This window comes from Typopeltis vanoorti, chromosome 25, assembly GCF_054136105.1.
Source record: "Typopeltis vanoorti isolate ZY-2024b chromosome 25, IOZ_Tvanoo_1.0, whole genome shotgun sequence".
Taxonomy (NCBI): domain Eukaryota; kingdom Metazoa; phylum Arthropoda; class Arachnida; order Uropygi; family Thelyphonidae; genus Typopeltis; species Typopeltis vanoorti.
The window spans coordinates 23,919,566-23,938,197 of record NC_143573.1 but is presented as its reverse complement, the minus strand read 5'-3'; the positions used below and the strand labels follow the sequence as shown (position 1 = coordinate 23,938,197).

Below are 18,632 nucleotides of genomic sequence, written 5' to 3'. Positions count from 1 at the left end.
AGTTCTCTCTACCATGGCTTCATCCCCAAGAAACCCAGACCATACCTGACACATTAATCCAGATGTGGATGTATGAAGGTCTTATAAAGAGGACTAATCTGAACTTCCTTATATCTACTTTTTGGTGTATTCTTCAATACCCAAGTAATCTTATGAGCTACCAGCTTTTGCTTGGACTCTTAACCACCTTACCGGCCATTATGGATCAAATATGCATCTTCATACATTTTGTATTCATCATATATTTCAATGTAATATTAATGGTATTACAATTTTAATATGCACTTCGCATCCATGATAACCTTGAGTCTATAGACGTCTTGGCCAGTAGCGTGGTTAATAATATGTTCTCTAAACTTCAACTGTGTCTTCTTCCACCACCCCTAAATCCCTAGTTTCATTTATTTCTTGGAGTACAGTTCCATCAGTGTGGTACATAGCTTGTATCTGTTTATCCCAAAATGCATGACTTTACATTTCTCCACATTAAACTGATACCCATTATCTTTTGCAATACTGACAGCTTATTTAAATCATTTTGCAAGCTCTCCACATCGCCTTGATTCACTAAACAACTGAATGCTTCCTTTCAGGTTCTTTCCTCTATCATTTATGTACAAATTAAACAGAAGTGGCCATAGCACAAAACCTTGGGACACACCACAAGTTACCAGCTTTTGCTTGGACTCTGCTCCTCCATATTCAACTTTTTTGATATCTGTCTAGCAGCCAGCCTCTTATCCACATAACCAGCATCATATCCATCCCCATTTTTTTTTTAATTTGCCTAACAGAGTGAGTTTCTATGTGGTATTTGATCAAATCATCATCAAATTCCTGACATATACTCTCAAGGGGTGTACAGGATCTTATGATAGTACCACATGAACATTTACATTATATTAACTTCCTATGAACAATTTTCTTCTAGATTAGCCTGTTATCTGTCAACATTCCAATTTTTATATTTCTGTCTTCAGGCACTTTTTACTGTATCAGTCCATCTACATCAGTCTTCCTCTGGGCCTTTTTCTTGCCATCTTGGCAATGAACACTTGTTTAGGTAATCTTTCTTCTCCAGTTCTGTTTAAGTGGCCATACCACCTAAGTTTAGCTCTTCTAACATATTCCTGAATGCTAACAATGTCAAATTCTTTCCTAATAGCTTCGTTTTTAATATGATACTGTCATTTATGCCATCTGTTGAGTCCCCTAATCCTTCTCAGGACTCTCATATCTATGATCTCCAGTCTTTGATCAAGAGTTTTATTTTTAACCCAGCTCTGAGATCCATAAGTTAAAATTGGTTTGAACACTGTTTTGTATACAGCTAGTTCAGTGTTTTGACTAATCTCTCCCTTTTCCCCTATAAATTGATTCAGTTGACTTCCTACCATACCAGCTTTGTTTAATTCTGCTGCCTATTTCTAAGTTTAATTTGCCATCTTCACTAAAAGTGCTGCCTAAATAGCTGAAATATTTTGCTTGTTTTATAGGTTCCCCATTCAGTGTTTCTGCCTATTTTCACTGTCTTTGTCTTTTTAATGCTGATTTTCATACCAAATTTATTACAGCAGTTATTCAGTTTGAACAGGGAATCCTGTAGACTTCTCCCGGATACCATTTCCTTCATAATGTGATCCATATAGATAATGAATAACAGTGAAGAGAATTGTACATGTTTGTCAAATACCCCATTTGAGTTCAAACCATCATCATGTACCTTCTTCAATTCTAACTAACTGCTGATTTACCTCAAATAGAGGATATGTATTGATTGATATAATGTCCCTTTTACTCCACATAACTGGATTTTGAACAGCTTTCCTCTTGGTACCTAGTCATATGCCTTTTCCAGATCTACAAAACTTAAATACAGATCCTTGTTATATTCCCGTGATGATTTCTCGAGTATTTGTCTTAAAGGGAAAATCTGATCCTGACGACTTCTGATTGGCCTGAATCCAGCTTGTTCTTCTTCTAGCTTCTCCTCCATAATTTTTCTTAGCCAATTCTCAAGAATATTTTGCATAAATCTTACCAGGAACACTCAGCAGAGAGATTCAGAAATTTCTCTTTAATTCTCACATTCAGCTTTATTCCATTTTTTATAGATGAGTACTATGAGCTCTCTACTCCAGTCATCTGGAATTTGACTTTGACCAGGTCTTCTGAATTATGCAGTGTAGCCACTGTAAAACTTCTACCTCCCTAATTTAGCATTTCTATTTGAATATCATCTACTTCAGCTGCCTGCCTATCCACATTTCAGGTTTTGCAATAGCTTTTTTTTTCTACTTCAAGTTCATATGTATTCTAGATGGCATTCCTATTGAGTGTGTGGTACCACCATGCTGTCACTGCTTGTTTCATTTAGCAATCTTTCAGAGTAATTATTCCATTCATTAAGAATATCTTTATCTTCAGTTTTCGTGTCCACGTCATTATCTCTAATTCGTGACAGTACTCCCTCCATTTCTGAGCTTTTTCAATAGTCTCCAGAATATTTTACTTGATATTTAATTTTAATGTTCTTACCAAAGTCTTCTCATGACTTTTGCTTAGCTAATTTTACACAATGATTTACTTTCTTATATTTTCTCTGTATTCTCTAAGAGCACAAGCTGACTTATTTGCCAACTTTTGATATGCTTTCTTCTTTTTAACTTCCTGAGTTCATCATGGAGTAATTTTTATATCCTTGCATATTACCTCACCACATGCCTCTCTGACTGAATCAGTTTTCTTTAGGGTTTGCCACTGAATCTCCAAGTTTGGTTCTTCTTTTCAAACTCTTTCAGTTTTTCTTAAATAATGTTATGTATTTGAGCCTACGGTTCACATCTGATAGCTGTTCAACTTTGCTTTGTTTCAGAACTTTCTTACATGCCCTTCTTTTTCAATATGAAGTTCAATTTTTTCCTGCTCAACACTAAATTGTGATCACTTCCTATTTCATATCCTATATATACTCTTGGCTTGCACCAGTGGGAAAATATCACTGTCGACAATAACATAATCAATGAGACTTTTCTTATTCCTTGCATCTTTTCTCCATGTGAATTTGTGCAGATTTTTATGTTGGAGCATGGTGTTAGTAATAACTAGTTCATGTCATGAGCAGAAATCTAGAAAGTACTTCCATTATTATTAGCTTTGCTCTTTTCTCCAGATTTTCCTGAAACATTCCTATATGTCTTGTAATTATTAGATCCCCAGCACGGACCAACTTTTCCTTTTTTTGTTGTGTTAGCTGCCTTCTCTGATGCCTCAAAAAATTTCTCCATTTCTTCCTTATTAGAATCTTCTTTGGGACCATAAGCACAAATAAGTCTCATTGTCTAGTTCGCATTTTGATATTAGTCTACATCACTCTATTTGATATTTCCTCCAATTCAAGAAGATTATTCTCATATTTCATGTTAAATATTATAGCTACTTCATTTCCCTGATTGTTATTTACTGAATGTAGCATCTTGTATTTCTTGCTTAGAAAGATCTCACATGGTTTTGTCTTCTTTGTTTCAGTAACAACTGTTATGTCGATCTGATACTTATCCAATTCTTCTGCTAGTTCCATTTCTTTTCCATTGATCTTCTTATGTTGATGGTGCCAATCTTAAGGCATTTGATTAAATGCTTTTGCAAAATCCAGCAGAATCATCATGTAGCCATTTCCCTTAGACAACTCAGCTGTCACTTCATTATAAAAAGTTGCTTAGTATGGCATGACTGACCCTTCACAAAGCTATGTTGCCCCTCATAGAGTGTCATATTCCTATCCATCCATTCCTGAATTTTAGACCAATTTTTTCAGTACTTTTACTACCCCTCCTGAGATAATGATTGGTCTGTAATCTGTTACTACACTCTTATAACCTTCCTTATATGCATGGTAATTATTTTGCCCTCTTTCCACTTCCTTGGAACTATCAGAGCTGAGAAGACTTAAAGAACCTAGTCAGAAGTATTGCCAGTTCTTTTGCACATTCCTTCAAAACACGAGCTAAAATCGAAATCATGCAAGCATCTACAAAAAGCAAGCTAGAAAATAATTTACAGGAAGTGTGACACACAATTACACCTTCACAAATTGAAGACCTCATCAGATTCATTCAAAAGCTGTAGGTTAAAGACTTAGCAGTTACTCTTCACTAATTATATCTCCCTTCTGTTTTGTCTCTTTAGATGTATGAAGATTCCACAATCCAGTTAAACAAGAAGCCATATGGAAACTTATGCTACATCATAATAGTAGGTTGTTTCTCCAAGAAACTTACTTCTGTAGATTTTAAAGATATAAAAATCTTAATATATACCTGCTTCTGTCTTATTGGAGCTTCAGAAGATCTTACAGTGCTCCAGTAGAGGTTCTTATTTTTGCTCCTCTCCTTGGATCATTCTCTGCTATCCAAAGGTATGCAGAAGGGTGAATCTTAACAGTAGACTGAAAATACCATATGTATTGGTACCATATGAATTGCAGCCATACCTATATGGTGCCCACTACATCATAGCAGCTGAAGACTGGAACTGCATTAAACCATATTAGACAAACTGAGAAGTAACTCCAGAAGTGGAAAAGTAGGATATGCTTAAAAATATGTCTTGGCAATGCTTGGTTAACAGGCACATAAAAGATTCACAGTCCTTATTTCTAGGTTTACACTTACATTAATCAAGTTATTGGTTTCCATCTTGATCAAATTTATATCTCTTCTTCCCTTATCAACATAATAAGTTAGCAAAAAATCTTAACATCAGCATGTCGGATCCTCATCCTTCTTATTCTTCTTCTTAAGCTTTTCATGAACCATTAAGGTCCTTAGATGTGGACTACACAGCCACAACCATCTCAAGGATAAGGTGGTTGGCCCTATGCCTCCTGGTGTGTCCTATGTCTGTAGATGCATGTGTTCACAAATTCACATGGCATATGACCAGTGGTGAGAAAAGAATTAAAAGACTATAACTAGAATGGAAAGAATAAAATAGCAGGGTTCTTGATAAAGTTCTATCCCCAGACCATCAGGTCCTTGGGCCAGTTTGCCTGTTCTAGGGGGACAAAAAAACCTGAGTTTCTGGGTGAAAAACCCCCTACCTCCATATGAGACCTGCTAACTCACCTTTATTTTATTTTATTTGGTCAAAAGAGACCAAATAAACGTTCCTCATGTCTTGGATGGGAATCGAACCCAGGTCTTTCCGACCAAAGGGCTTCGTCTATACCAGCTGAACCATTGAGGCTCCTCGGATCATCATCCAGTCTTGCTTAAATACCATTACATGGAAAAGTAAAGATCAGTTCTGAGCATGGAGATTTCTGCCATATTTCCAATCAGTCTTTCCAGCAACACTCCAAACTCTCTGTATAAACTAGATAATGTCACTTTGGACTGGGATACATGGATGAAATTTGAAGAAGCAGAAAAACAGAATATGATTGAATGGGGAAATAAACATGCTTTCCTAAAAAGGAAGCAGTTAAAAGACCTAAATGAAGAGAAGCTGGTTCATAACTAACCAGTGTGATGGTATAAAATGCAGACATCATCAGAAACAGCAACAGTGAGATAGAACTGGAAAGGGAGAAGCAAGTGGAAGAAATAAATTTTAAAATAAGAATATAGGAGCACTTAGCAGACAGCCCTTTAGCTATATTCGTCAATAGCCAGTTCACCAAATTCCATGGACTTTTACCCCAAATCTGTGTGGATGGTGGAGACATGTCCACCACACAAGACATCCTTGACTGCTTTCAGAAAGAAACACTAGGAACATCTATTTGAAGACAGTACTGTGGGAAACTGTAATTCTTAGAATATTAATGCCTTCCCTGTTCAAGATGGGCTCAGCAGACGGCAACTGAAGTTAAAACAGCCTATAAAGAATGCCAGAAGAAAATCCCTGAACTTTATCGAGAACCCTGGTATTTTATTCTTTCCATTCCAGTTATACGCTTTAATTCTTTTCTCACCACTGGTCATATGCCAAGTGAATTTGTAGCAGAATTTGAATTTATACCATCCTTATTCCATAACCTAATAGAGATCATACTTCAATGAACACTTGTAAGCCTGTATCTCTGTCTGATACTGATTACAAGATCTTTCTTTGCATTATCAACAACAGGATGAGTAATACAGTCTGTTTCTGCTGTGTTATCTACTTTGCCATATAACATGAAAAGTGGCTAGTGGCATCATTCTCAGTGGAGCTTACTGAAACATTTGATAATGTTGCATCCTTTTCTGTTCTATTTCCTGTAGCATATTGGGGCGGGGGGGAAAAAAGGCTGCTATCCATCATTAAAAGAGCTTATGCCAATATAACTGCTTACCTCTTAGTCAATGGGTTTCTTGCTCTTTGCATTGGTTCTGGAACCTCTTTTGCCAATTCATATGTTGTATGAGGAAGATAATAGTTCCATCCACTAAGGAAAATAATGTCTTAGCATATGCTGACAGTATAGTAAACACTTTGAGGGATAAAAACTCAATATACATCTTTGTCAGTATTTCAGAAAAATTCATCAAAATCAGTGACCTAACTGCCAATACTGACAAAGGGTATGCTTCCAAGATCTCATCTTGGAGGCATATACCCTTTGTTTTAACCCTCAGGAGAGACCCATTCACCATACTTGGAGTTCCTTTCTCCACTTGTCCAATATTACCAGTTCAGGAACTATTCACAAAAACATCGAAACCTTAAGACTGGAAAATTAGGATATCAAAACCTTAAGACTGGCAACTTTCCTTTTCTTTTAAAGCCACAGTACTTAAAACCATAATGTTCTCTGCTCAACTGTATGTAATAAATATTACAGACATTACGGAACCTGAAGAAAAACAGTTACACGCTGCTCAAAACAGTTATGGGATATTTTAGTTTTTGTTGGATAATTATAAATTTCTGCAAATAATTATTACTATTGGTACTTTATACATGAATAAATATTTCTTACTTATGGATAAGGTGTAATTAATGAGATATTGTTTAAATAATCGATATTTATTACAAATTTAACAAATTATACTTTTTAGCGTGAAATAATTTTAATAAGAATAACTAGAATAGACTAAACAATTCCAAGAAGTTGAAAAGTTTTCAACTACCAAAGAAACTTATGACCTCCAGTATTAAAATTCTGTTTATGCAGTACAGCCTCAAAAATTCATAAAATATTGCAGATGATCATACATGTACAGACCTTCTCTAGCTACCTGGAGGAGATCTGCATCTCCCACTTTTGGAATAAATTATTACAGTGTCCAAGAGCAAAGACTGTTACGGAATACTACTGCATTCTGTGCTAACTCCAAGACTTGCAGCATACTGACACTAACATTCTTTCCATTAATAACAGCAAACTTGGTATAGGTAAATCATCTGCCTCTTCTGCCATGAATGTCTTCAGTTGGATACTAACAATGATATGTTATTTAATAACTTAGTTCCAAGGATATCCTAATGAGGGATCTTGCTCAGAGAATTGCACATGTCTGTCTTCCAGTAAATGCCATCAAATGGAGGTATTTTAATGTTGGTCATCAAATCTTTGACATCTGTTATCCATGTGAAATGATATTCATGGGGTGTTTAGCAGTCAATAATTCAATGATTTACAAACCTAGAGCCAGATACATGTGTACACCTCATGTCCTAACTGGCGAACGCTTGCTGCATGTATAAAAAGAAATTCAGCAGTAGTATATACCGGGTGATCCAAAAGTAACAGAAAAAGTAAAAATTCAATAATTCGAAAAGTATAGACAGTAGCATGACGCGGTTTTCACAGAAATGCACAGAAAGACATGGGATGTTTTTAATAATGAAAAATTTTATTGCCAGAATAGTTACTTTTGCCACCGACAGTAGACATGCATTCATTATCTGTCCTCTTGCCCTTCATATTTGGAAAAGATTATGTAATGTGTTGAGCATTCCATTACTTGCAAGAGAACAGTTTTTTTTTTAATACCAACACCCCCCCCCCCCCCACTACCTATCAGCATTTAGAAAAGAAGTTTGATTTTTTATAATCGACTTAAAATATCATTTATGGAAAGTTACAAATAAACATTCAGAAACCAGCAATATGACAGACAAATTATTTACAGTATTGTATTGGGAAAATTTTATTGTTCAGTCTGATTTTTATATTTAAAAAGCATTCCATGATATAATAAATTTTAATTTCAATTGGTCTTTTGGCTGTGTAGCTGCATGAGACTGTTGAAAAGGGAAAAAAAGATAGTGTTTGGCTAACATGATGATATAAGAAGCTGTGGTCTTTTTCTTTCTTTGCTATCTATCCATCTTTTCTTTCTTTGCTGCTATCTATCCATCTTTTCTTTCTTCTGATACTATTAGGTTCTCTTGCATCACTGTGCTATTATAGTCCTATAAAAACATCCGTTTACATTTTCACCTCAGTGAAGGTTAAAACTGGTGTGGATAGTGACTTTGCCCTTAACTATATAGCAATGTACGTGTTTGAAAGAAAGTGTGCTTTGCATTATGGGGTACTGAGGCAATTAATGTTAAATCAGCTACTTCTATTTACAAGGTAGCCTAGTTGTGAAGATACTTCAAATGTGAACGTTGTTTGATTCCACTTTGATAGAGGATTAAACAAGAATATAATTTCTTGACAAATGAGAAACAAGTGAACATATTTTCTCTAAACCTAGATATATATATACATATATATCATGATCAAATTCTTGACATGTACCTTAAAGGGGTGTACATGATATGATAGTACTACATGAAAAATTTACATCATTACTAACTTCTTATCTACAATTTTCCTCCAAATCAGTCTGTTACTTATCAAGACTCCAACATTATCAGATCTTATATTTCTGTCATCTAAGGAACTTTGTACAGTATCAATCCACCTATATCTTGGTCTTCCTCTAGGTCGTTTTCCTGCCAACCTGGCAGAGAACACTTGTTTTGCTAATCTTTCCTCGCCCATTGTATTTAAGTGACCATACCACCTGAGATTAGCTCTGCTAACACATTCCTGGATGCTCATAATGTCAAGTTCTTTCCTAATATCCTCGTTTTTAATATGATATTCCCATTGATGTCATCTGTTCATGCCTCTAATCTTTCTCAGGATTCTCATATCTGCCGTCTTTGGTCAAGTGTTTTACTTCTAACCTGGCACTCAGATCCATAAGTTAAAACTCGTTTGAACACCGTCTTGTATACAGCTAATTTAGTGTTCCGACTAATTTCTCTCTTATTCCATATGAATTTATTCAATTGACTTCCCACCATACCAGCTTTGCTGACTCTGCTGTTGTCTATTTCTGTATTTAATTTACCATCTTCACTAAAAATCATGCCTAAGTAGCTGAAATGTTTTACTTGTTCCACAGGTTCTCCATTCGCAACACAGTTAACATTTTCAATGATTCTACCTATTTAAATTGTCTTTGTCTTTTTTAACAGACTGATTTGGAGGAAAATTGTAGATAGGAAGTTAGTAATGATGTAATTTTTTCATATAGTACTATCATATCCTGTACACCCCTTGATGGTACATGGCAGGAATTTGATGATGATGATTGTCTTTTTATTACTGACCTTCATACCATATCTATTACAACAGTTTTTCAATTTAGTCAGGGAATCTGGCAAACTTGGAGGGATTTATTTAAAAGTATAACATCGTCCGCATAAAGTAAAGAGCTGACATTAACATCTCCAATTTTGATATCATGTTTAATACCACTTTCCTTCATAATGTGATCCATATAGATAATGAATAACACAGGGGATAATGTACATCCTTGTCTCACACCAGATTTAACATTAAACCATCTTCCTGTACTTCCTTCAATTCTAACTGCTGACTTGCAACTCAAATAAAGACTAAGTATTGCATGATATAATGCTCCATTGACACCATATAACTGTAGTGTATTGAATAGCTTCAATCTTGGCACCTTGTCGTATGCCTTTTCCAGATCGACAAAACTTAAATACAGATCTTTATTATATTTCCATGCTTTCTCAACTATTTGTCGTAAAGTGAAGATCTTATCCTGACAGCCTCTATTTGGCCTGAATCCAGCTTGTTCTTCATCAAGCTTTTTTCTACAATTCTTCTCAGCCGTTTCTCAAGTATAATGGCATAAATCTTGCCAGGAACACTCAGTAGGGAAATACCCCTGGAATTCTCACATTCAGTTTTGTTTCCCCTTTTTATATACGGGTACTATTAGAGCTCTATTCCAATCATCAGAATTCGTCCCTCTGCCCAGGCTTTCTGAACTATGCAGTACAGACACTGTAAGACTCTTATACCACCATACTTCAGCATTTCTGGTCGAATATCATCTACTCCTGCTGCCTTTCCACATTTCAAGCCTTTGATGGCTTTTTCTACTTCAAGTATGGATATGTATTCCTGACTGGATGCCTGTTGAGTGTTTTTTACCAATGTGCTATCACTGCTTGTTTCATTTAGCAATTTTTCGAAGTAATTACTCCATACTTCAAGCATATCTTTTTCTCCCGTTTTCATGTCACCTTTATCATCTCTAACTCCTTTTACAGCACTTTTTCCTCCTTTTCTAAGCTTCTTCAACAACCTCCAGAATTACCACCTTCTTGATATTTATTATTCTTGATATTATTGGCTAGTTTTACAGTTTTTAGCTTTCTTACATTTCTCTGTGAATTCTCTAAGAGCACAAACTGACTTATTTGCCAGGAACTTTTGATATGCTTTCTTCTTTTCCTTCACTGCCTCTTTAACTTCCTGTGTCCACCATGGAGTTCTGATTTTTCTATCCTTGCAGACAACTTCACTACATGCCTCTCTGGCTGAATCAATCAGTTTTCTTCAAGGCTTTCCACTGAATCTCAAAAGTTTGGTTCCTGTTCTCAAACTCTTCCGTTTTTTTCTTCAATAATCTTTGTGTATTTTAGTCTACAGTTCACATCTGAGAGCTGCTCAACTTTTATTCGCTTTAAAACTTTCTTACATGTTATTCTTTTCAATATGAAATTCAATTTTATCCTGCTCAAGATAGTGATCACTTCCAATTTCAAATCCTCTGTACACTCTGGTGTCCTGCACGAGGGAGAAAACATCACTATCAACAATAACATAGTCAATGAGACTTTTCTTATTCTTAGCCTCTTCTCTCCATGTGAATTTATGCACATTTTTATGTTGGTACATGGTGTTAGTAATAACCAGTCCATGTCCTGAGCAGAAATCCAACAGATATTTGCCATTATTATTAGCTTTGCTCTTTTCTCCAAATTTTCCCAAAATATTTTTGTATGTCTCACAATCATTTCCTACCCTGCTATTTAGATCTCCAACAAGGACCAACTTATCCTTTTTCATTGTGTTAGTTGCTTTCTCTAAATCTTCAAAAAAATTCCTCCACTTCTACCTTAGTAGAACCTTGTGTGGGACCATAGGCACAAATAAGTCTCATTGACCAGTTCCCTATTCTCATATTTGCCCACATCACTCTACTTGAGACTGACTGCCATTCAATAAGATTAGCCTCGTATTTTGTGTTGAATACTATGGCTACTCCTTCTTTTCCTTGATTGTCATTGCCTGAATATAACATTTTGTATTTATTGCTCAGAAATATCTCACCAGTTTTTGTCTTTTTTGTTTCAGTCACCCCTATTATGTTGATCTGGTGATGTTGAGTTGGGGTTTCTTTTCAGATTTGTTCCAGTAGCTGACTTTTCGCTGTTTGCCCTGGTTCCCTGGCGAAAACAACGTGGGGCCTTGTTTAACTGGGCGATGCCCCAGCTGGCATGAAATTTTGTCATGTTGTACCATCATTATGATTTATTATTTCTTAATTTTATAACGCGATTTTTATTTTGATTTCACTTAAAAAAATGCGGTAACGGTGTTGTCTACTCAAACACCAAATTCAAACTGCTAAGAACTGTTTTTTTATGTGCAGTCAGTTATGTATTGTAATTCAGGGAATTCCCAATAAATGAAATTCGTAACAATTTAGAATTTTGTTAATTGAAACAAGAATGCAATTCTATAAAATTCTCAGAATTTTCTAGAATTTAGAATTTTCTTAATTGAAACAAGAATGCAATTTTACAATATTCTCAGAATTTTCTTTAATTACGGATTTTTTCCTAACTTAGAATTTAGGTTGGTTACGTAAAAGTGAATAAAAATCGCGTAAAAAAAATTATTTTTGATATCCCAATTCGCATAAAAAAATAAATTCGCATAAAAAGAGGTTTAGGTGTATATGTATATTATTTTTATAATAAAGTATTTTTTTCTGTGCAGGCAGCTCAAGAAGATCTTAAAGATTATAATACCAGGAGTTTTCACACCTGAAGTAAGCTTCATTTTATTAATTTTCTAATTACTGTAGGAATACAACATATATTGCATTATTTATTTTTTTAGGATTGTGTGTGGGAGACGGTAATGTTACCCTATTAAAGTTTGATTATTGCAGCATAATGCAGTATTCTCTAACTTTCTTGATCTTTGTACTTGCACATAAACTAGAGTTGATATCATGAAAACGTGGTGTTATTCATCTCACACAAACTGTATTAAACAGACAAGCATGCAGACATGACTGTTTTCTCAATCAGTAAATTGAGAAAATAGTCATGTTTGTTTGGCTTGGTTGTCCTTTATTTCTACTAGATTTGATTAGGTCTGGGATAGAGATACAGGCTCCAGAAATACAATTTAACATGTTTACTACCACTCATTTATAACTGATCATGAATAGCCTATGGACATTCATGACCTTGCTACAAGTGCCCACGCATCCACATGATTAGACTGTTCAGGCATAGACTGAGTTCTGCAGCATAGAAACATGAGTCATAATGCTGTAAAGTGTTAGTGACAGTGAATGTGTTCAAATCTGCTAGTCACAAAAAATTTTCACTGACCCAAAACCTTGAGTCAGTAAACACATGCACTATTTTATATAATATTGTTTGGCTTGATATTTAAAATTGATATTTTTGGTAAATGGGCATTAGGATTGATCTTGTCCATTCTTTTGATGTTTTGCCTTTGTTCCACTTTATGTCACACAACCAGTATACTAGAGAGTTCACCTGTGATCACTTCACCAATGTTTCAACATTTCTCCAGTGATCTCATCATTCCATGGGCTTTTATAATTCTTCTGATCTACCTTTACAACTTCATCCCTCAGTATATCTGTTTCTTCCTCTGTGCTTGGTGGTGATATTTCCCTCATTTCATCAAGTAACTTCTTTTGGATTTCAACATTTCCCTGTGTTTTATATAACTGGGCAGTATCTTGTCCCTCTCTCTCTCTCTCCTATTTCTTCTGTGTTCATCAAGATTTCACCATATCGATCATCGTATATACTTGTTCTGTATTCACCATGGTGTTTATTGATATCCTTGCACTGTTCCTGTAGCCATTTCGATTTCTTTTTTAACTGCCTTTTTCACTTCATTGCATTTTGCTCTGTTTTATTCTTTAATTACCACAGATCTCTCTCTCTCTCTTCCCTAATCTTTAATAGCAAATTTTTTTTTTCCTTGAATTATATTTACTGGCTCTTCTGAGATCCACATCTTCTTCGGCTTTTCTGTCTCTGGGACTATTTGTTCCACTGTCCTCTTGATTGGAGACACCACTTCATTATTTCTATATCCCAGTCTTTTCTATAATGGAATTCAGTTCTTGAGAAATTTCCTATACACTTTCCTTGCTTTGTGTCCTCCTCATATCTCTGACTATAAACTGTGCCTTCACTTATCACTTGAGTTTCAACTTGATGCTGGTGATCACTAAGCAATGATCTGGACAAAAAAACTTTCAGGTATCTTGTGTGATACAAAAGTGTCTCACAAGTTAAAAGGAAATATCTACAAAATGGTAGTTAGACCTGGCAGGATGACCAAGAGATGGGAGAAGAGAATGGATGTAGTTGAAATGAGAATGCTGAGACTTGCAAGTGGTGTAATAAGATTGGACAAGATTAAAAAAAAAAAAAAAAAACGCTGATCAGGGGAACAATGAAGGTAACTAAAGTATCTGGAAAGATTACAGAATCAAGGCCGAGGTGGTTTGGTTTTAATGTTTTGAATATGATTTATTAACTTTCAGTTTAACCTGTTCCTAATGCAAGCTGTTTTTTGTATGCAATTCTTATATATTATGAGACATGATCTAAAAGAGACCTGTGTTGTAGGTCCCTCTAAATGATTGTGCCTCTTTCATTGCAGTGCATTTTAGGTTTTCTTAATCAGTTGGCTGTTTTGAGTCTGTTTGCACTCATCTACTCACTAATGGAAAGCCCAAAACAAGAGGCCATCATGCTTTCAAAATATTTCATTGTATTATTATCATTATTAACATTAGACTTCCATGGAGTCAGAGGACTCATCATGGGAGGCAAACACTGCTACACACAATCCCATCAAATTGTGCTCTATACTCATTCAATTTATCTACATTCAACACAGTATCAGGCAACTTATTCCATTCACCAGCTACTCTCCAAATAAAGAACCAGCTTATTCCCCTGCTTACACTTCCTAATACAGTTCTAGGTATTTCCCCCTTTTCCACCCCCCTTTTCCCATTCTATGAAAAATTTCTTCTACATTAACCCGCTAACAACCCTTAAATGTCTCGTTCATATCCTCTCTTTTTTTCTATTCACAAAGCTTTGCATATGGCATTCCTCAAATCTATCTTCATATCCCAAAGATCAGTTATGATTTTAGCCAGTTTTTTCTGGACCCTTTCTGATATATCCTCATCACCATGAAAACCAGGAGACCAAATCTGTGTGCAGTAATCTGTACGAGACCTGATGAAGGCCTTATATGGATGAGGCCCTTATACAATGGAACCAGAACCTCTGTTTCTACAAGTTAAGATCCTCTGCGTCATTTTCATTATCTAATGTGATGTCTTTACAACTCATGCAATATGACCTCTGAACTTCAGATCACTGTCCACCACCACTCAAAATTTCCCCTCCAAGTGTATATTTGGCAACTCACTGTTGCCTACCAAATTTCAGAACTACACACTTTGCAACATTGAATTGACACTTCAATACTGTAGCCCATTCATACATTCTATTCAAGTTCTCTTATCAGGCCACATATGCTTGATTCCTCTTTGCTCTTCCCAGTTTTGCATTGTCTGCAAACAGTTGTATATCGCAGTTGTTAAGCCTACCCCAGTATCATTAATATGCATGTTAAATAACAATGGCCCCAAAACAGACCCATGTGGCACATCACTAGTGACTTTCCCTTTCGAGATAGCGTTCTCCCCCATACAGAACTTCCTGATACCTGTCTGACAGCCAGTCACCTATTCAACTCAATAGTCTATTATCCAATCTCATCTGCTTCAATTTAGTTGACCATCTTGTGGTGCAATCTATCAAAAGCCTTTGCAAAATCTATGTATACCACTGTATATACCATAACCATATATATATATTTGTCACCTTGTTATAGTACATAAGCAAGTGTGTAAAAGATGACCTCTCTTTAACAAACCCATACTGACAAGCACAAAGAATACCACTGTTATCAGCCTGCTTTTGTACACTCTCTCTCTCTCTCTCTCACACACACACACCAACCTCTCCAGATATACAGATTGACCTATAATTTGTTGCCTTAGCCCTTTGTGAATGGAATTCATTCCCTTGGGACTTGTGCTATTACTAGACTCTTATTAAATAGATCAGCCAAGGCTGATGCTAACTCCTTGGAACATTCCCTTAAGGCATGCTGTGATATGTCATCCTCTTGTCTTATTGACATCTAGCTTACTTAACTTTTCATATACCTTTTTACTCCCTCACCATTAAGTCTTCTTTCTTTTCATTCTCTATACTTGAACTTCTGATTTTGCACTTAGGATGAAATACCCTGATGAACTGCTTACTGAACACTTTGATTATGTCCAAACAATAATCAGACTCCCACTTTCATCCATTAACATCATCCTACTATAATTATTCTACTTTCTACTTGTTGCATATTGAAAAAACTCATGAGGGTTTTTCTTGGCCTAATTTGCTCATTTCTGCTTGTACTGTTGTCTTTACTGAGTCACTCTCCTAGCCTGCTCTTTATATTCTTCATGCAACTAATCATTACCATTATTCATCTTGTGCTACCTCCAAAGTACCTTTCTCCCGATTTCATGATTAATCTCCTCATTCACCCATATTACACCTACTTTATTCAGCCTTTTGACCTTTAGAATACATTCACACATTGAGTTTATATGTATTTCTTTGTCATTTCCCAACCAGCATTCATTTCCTTACCACCCAACTGCTTATTACATGCTATAGCTCCAAGCTGTCTCCTAAGCATGTCATTGTCATTGCCTGCCTTGTACTTCCACGTGTATCCTTTCCACAGAAGTCTTCATATGACTAGCCATACGAAGCCTTATATTATGTGTATGTACTATTGTTAGAGAACTTAAAACTTGGTTCTATTACATTTAAGAAATGACTGTTAGGTATCTCTTGGATGGTCAATTAGTAATCTAGTCAACAAATCTCTAAAATGTAATGAAAAGCAGTGCATCTTAGGGATCTCTGATTGATTTGTAAATTATATGCCAGCCTAGTTGTCCAAGTGAATAGCATTTCAACTCTAACCAGAAAGCAGGCCGTGATTTGGAATCCTCACTGTAAGCACGCATATTTACCACATATCTTTATTTGGTAGATGAATTTTATTACGAGACCACTGCTGTGTATTGTATCCTGAAGAAATATCTTGAAAGAGTAGTTTGATCTCTAGACCATGTCGTGTGGATTAAGATAACTCTTAATCAACTCTCAGCAAGGATTTACAGAAGCAAGGTTTATGACTTTTTGTAGGTGGGATTAACTTAGCTTTCTTTCAGTGCAGCTTCCACTGAAGGAAGGCTAATATCTATTCCATTACAGTTGTTTGCATTAAATTGCAAAAATATGATTCTTATATTTGATCTCTGCTAAATTGATTGGTTAACTACTGAGGGCTTAAGAAATTTGGCAGAATGCATGTTCAAAAATTTTGAATATGTTCCTCCATGTCTTGAATCAAATAAGGAAATTTCCAGCTATGAGTGTGTCTGATCCATATGATGCATGTTTCTTTGAAAGTGGGATCCTCATGAAATAGTACTGATCAGCTCAACCTAGTTATCTTTGCCTCTTAAAAAGTGATGTTGATAAGAACTAATGGACTGTATTTATCAGTTTTATGTCAGCTGAATATTTCTAATTGCGAGTTGATATTACAATCAGTGAAATGGTATTCATTCAGCAAATATTTTGAGATGAGTCAGTATATTTAATTTTAGGTGGTTGGTCAAATAATAATAATAATAATATTTTATATATATATATATTTTTTTTTTTCAGAATTCATTTTTACTTGGTTGGAATATTATGAAAAAGCTTATGAGAGATAAAAAGATGACATGATATATTTGAAAAGATACTATTAGTACACTAGTTTCGTTGAATTGATCAACATCTTCAGGTATCACAATCAAAGAAGTATATAAAGAATTACAGAGACTTAAAATTGTAAAAACAGAACAAGTACAAAAAGACAGTAGCGTGTTTGAAAACAAAATACGAGCTTGAGTTCCAAACAAACGTATACTATGCACTGTCGCGAGTGCGCCAGTACTGAACAGAGGCAACGTGTGCGTCACAGAGATTGAAATTCAGGCTGTTGTTGATATGAGAGGAATCTAGAGAAATTTCCCTAGATTCGACAATCATTCTCTCGAGTTCATCATAGCACACATGGATGTTAGAAGTTTGAGTCCAGTTCACAATGTGTTGACGGCCTTCGTCTGAGTTAGCTGAAAAGAGAACGTTGCTAGAGAGAGCGCTAGCTCTAGTCCTGTTATAGGAGATATCTCTGCGGTGTTCTTCCAAAAGTAGAAGGATGGATTTAGCAGTCTGGCCATAGCATGGCTTTCCACAATCACACAAAATCTTGTACACTCCTGGAAACTGAGTTCGAAGATGTTTCTCTTTAGGTTGCTAAGTATTGAATGAAGTTTTGGAAGCATTGTGAAGCAAGTTTTGAAGTTCAACTTCTTGAGAATCTTTGCCAGTTTTGGTGAAATAGAGCTGATGTAAGGCAAAGGGATGAAGGCTCTTGGGGAAGAGGGATCTTCAGAAGTAGTTGAGTGACTGGGGGAAAGACATTTGGCAATTTTCTTAGGAGAGAAACCATTTAATAAAAGTGTTTTTAAGAAAAAGGAGTTCATTTTCATTTTTTTTCTTCTGTAAGTAATGATTTGGCTCGGTGAGCTAAGATGGAAATAATACCAAATTTTTGTGGGGGGTAGTGATGGGAGGAAGCATGAAGGTATCTATCAGTATGAGTAGGCTTTCTAAAAATTGAGATTTTAATACTCTCAGCACATCTGGTAAGTTTCAGGTCTAAAAAGGGGAGGCAGTCATCTGATTCCAGTTCGAAGGTAAAAGAGATTTTTTCATGGCATTTGTTTAGATGTTCTAAAAATAAATTGAGGTTGTTGACATCATATTCCCAGATGAGGAAATCAATATAGCGATACCAGAATTTTGGTTTAAGATGG

General features: G+C 35.5%; 1 protein-coding gene across 1 annotated transcript in view; it reads left to right on the top strand.

Moving 5' to 3' along the window:
* Abcd3 (ATP binding cassette subfamily D member Pmp70) overlaps positions 1–18,632 on the top strand; it is a 602,827-nt gene that overhangs the window by 63,123 nt on the left and 521,072 nt on the right. The window contains exon 4 of the mRNA XM_090414763.1: positions 12,317–12,368. Within this exon, the coding sequence (XP_090270889.1) occupies positions 12,317–12,368 (52 nt within the window). The remainder of the gene's footprint in view (positions 1–12,316; positions 12,369–18,632) is intronic.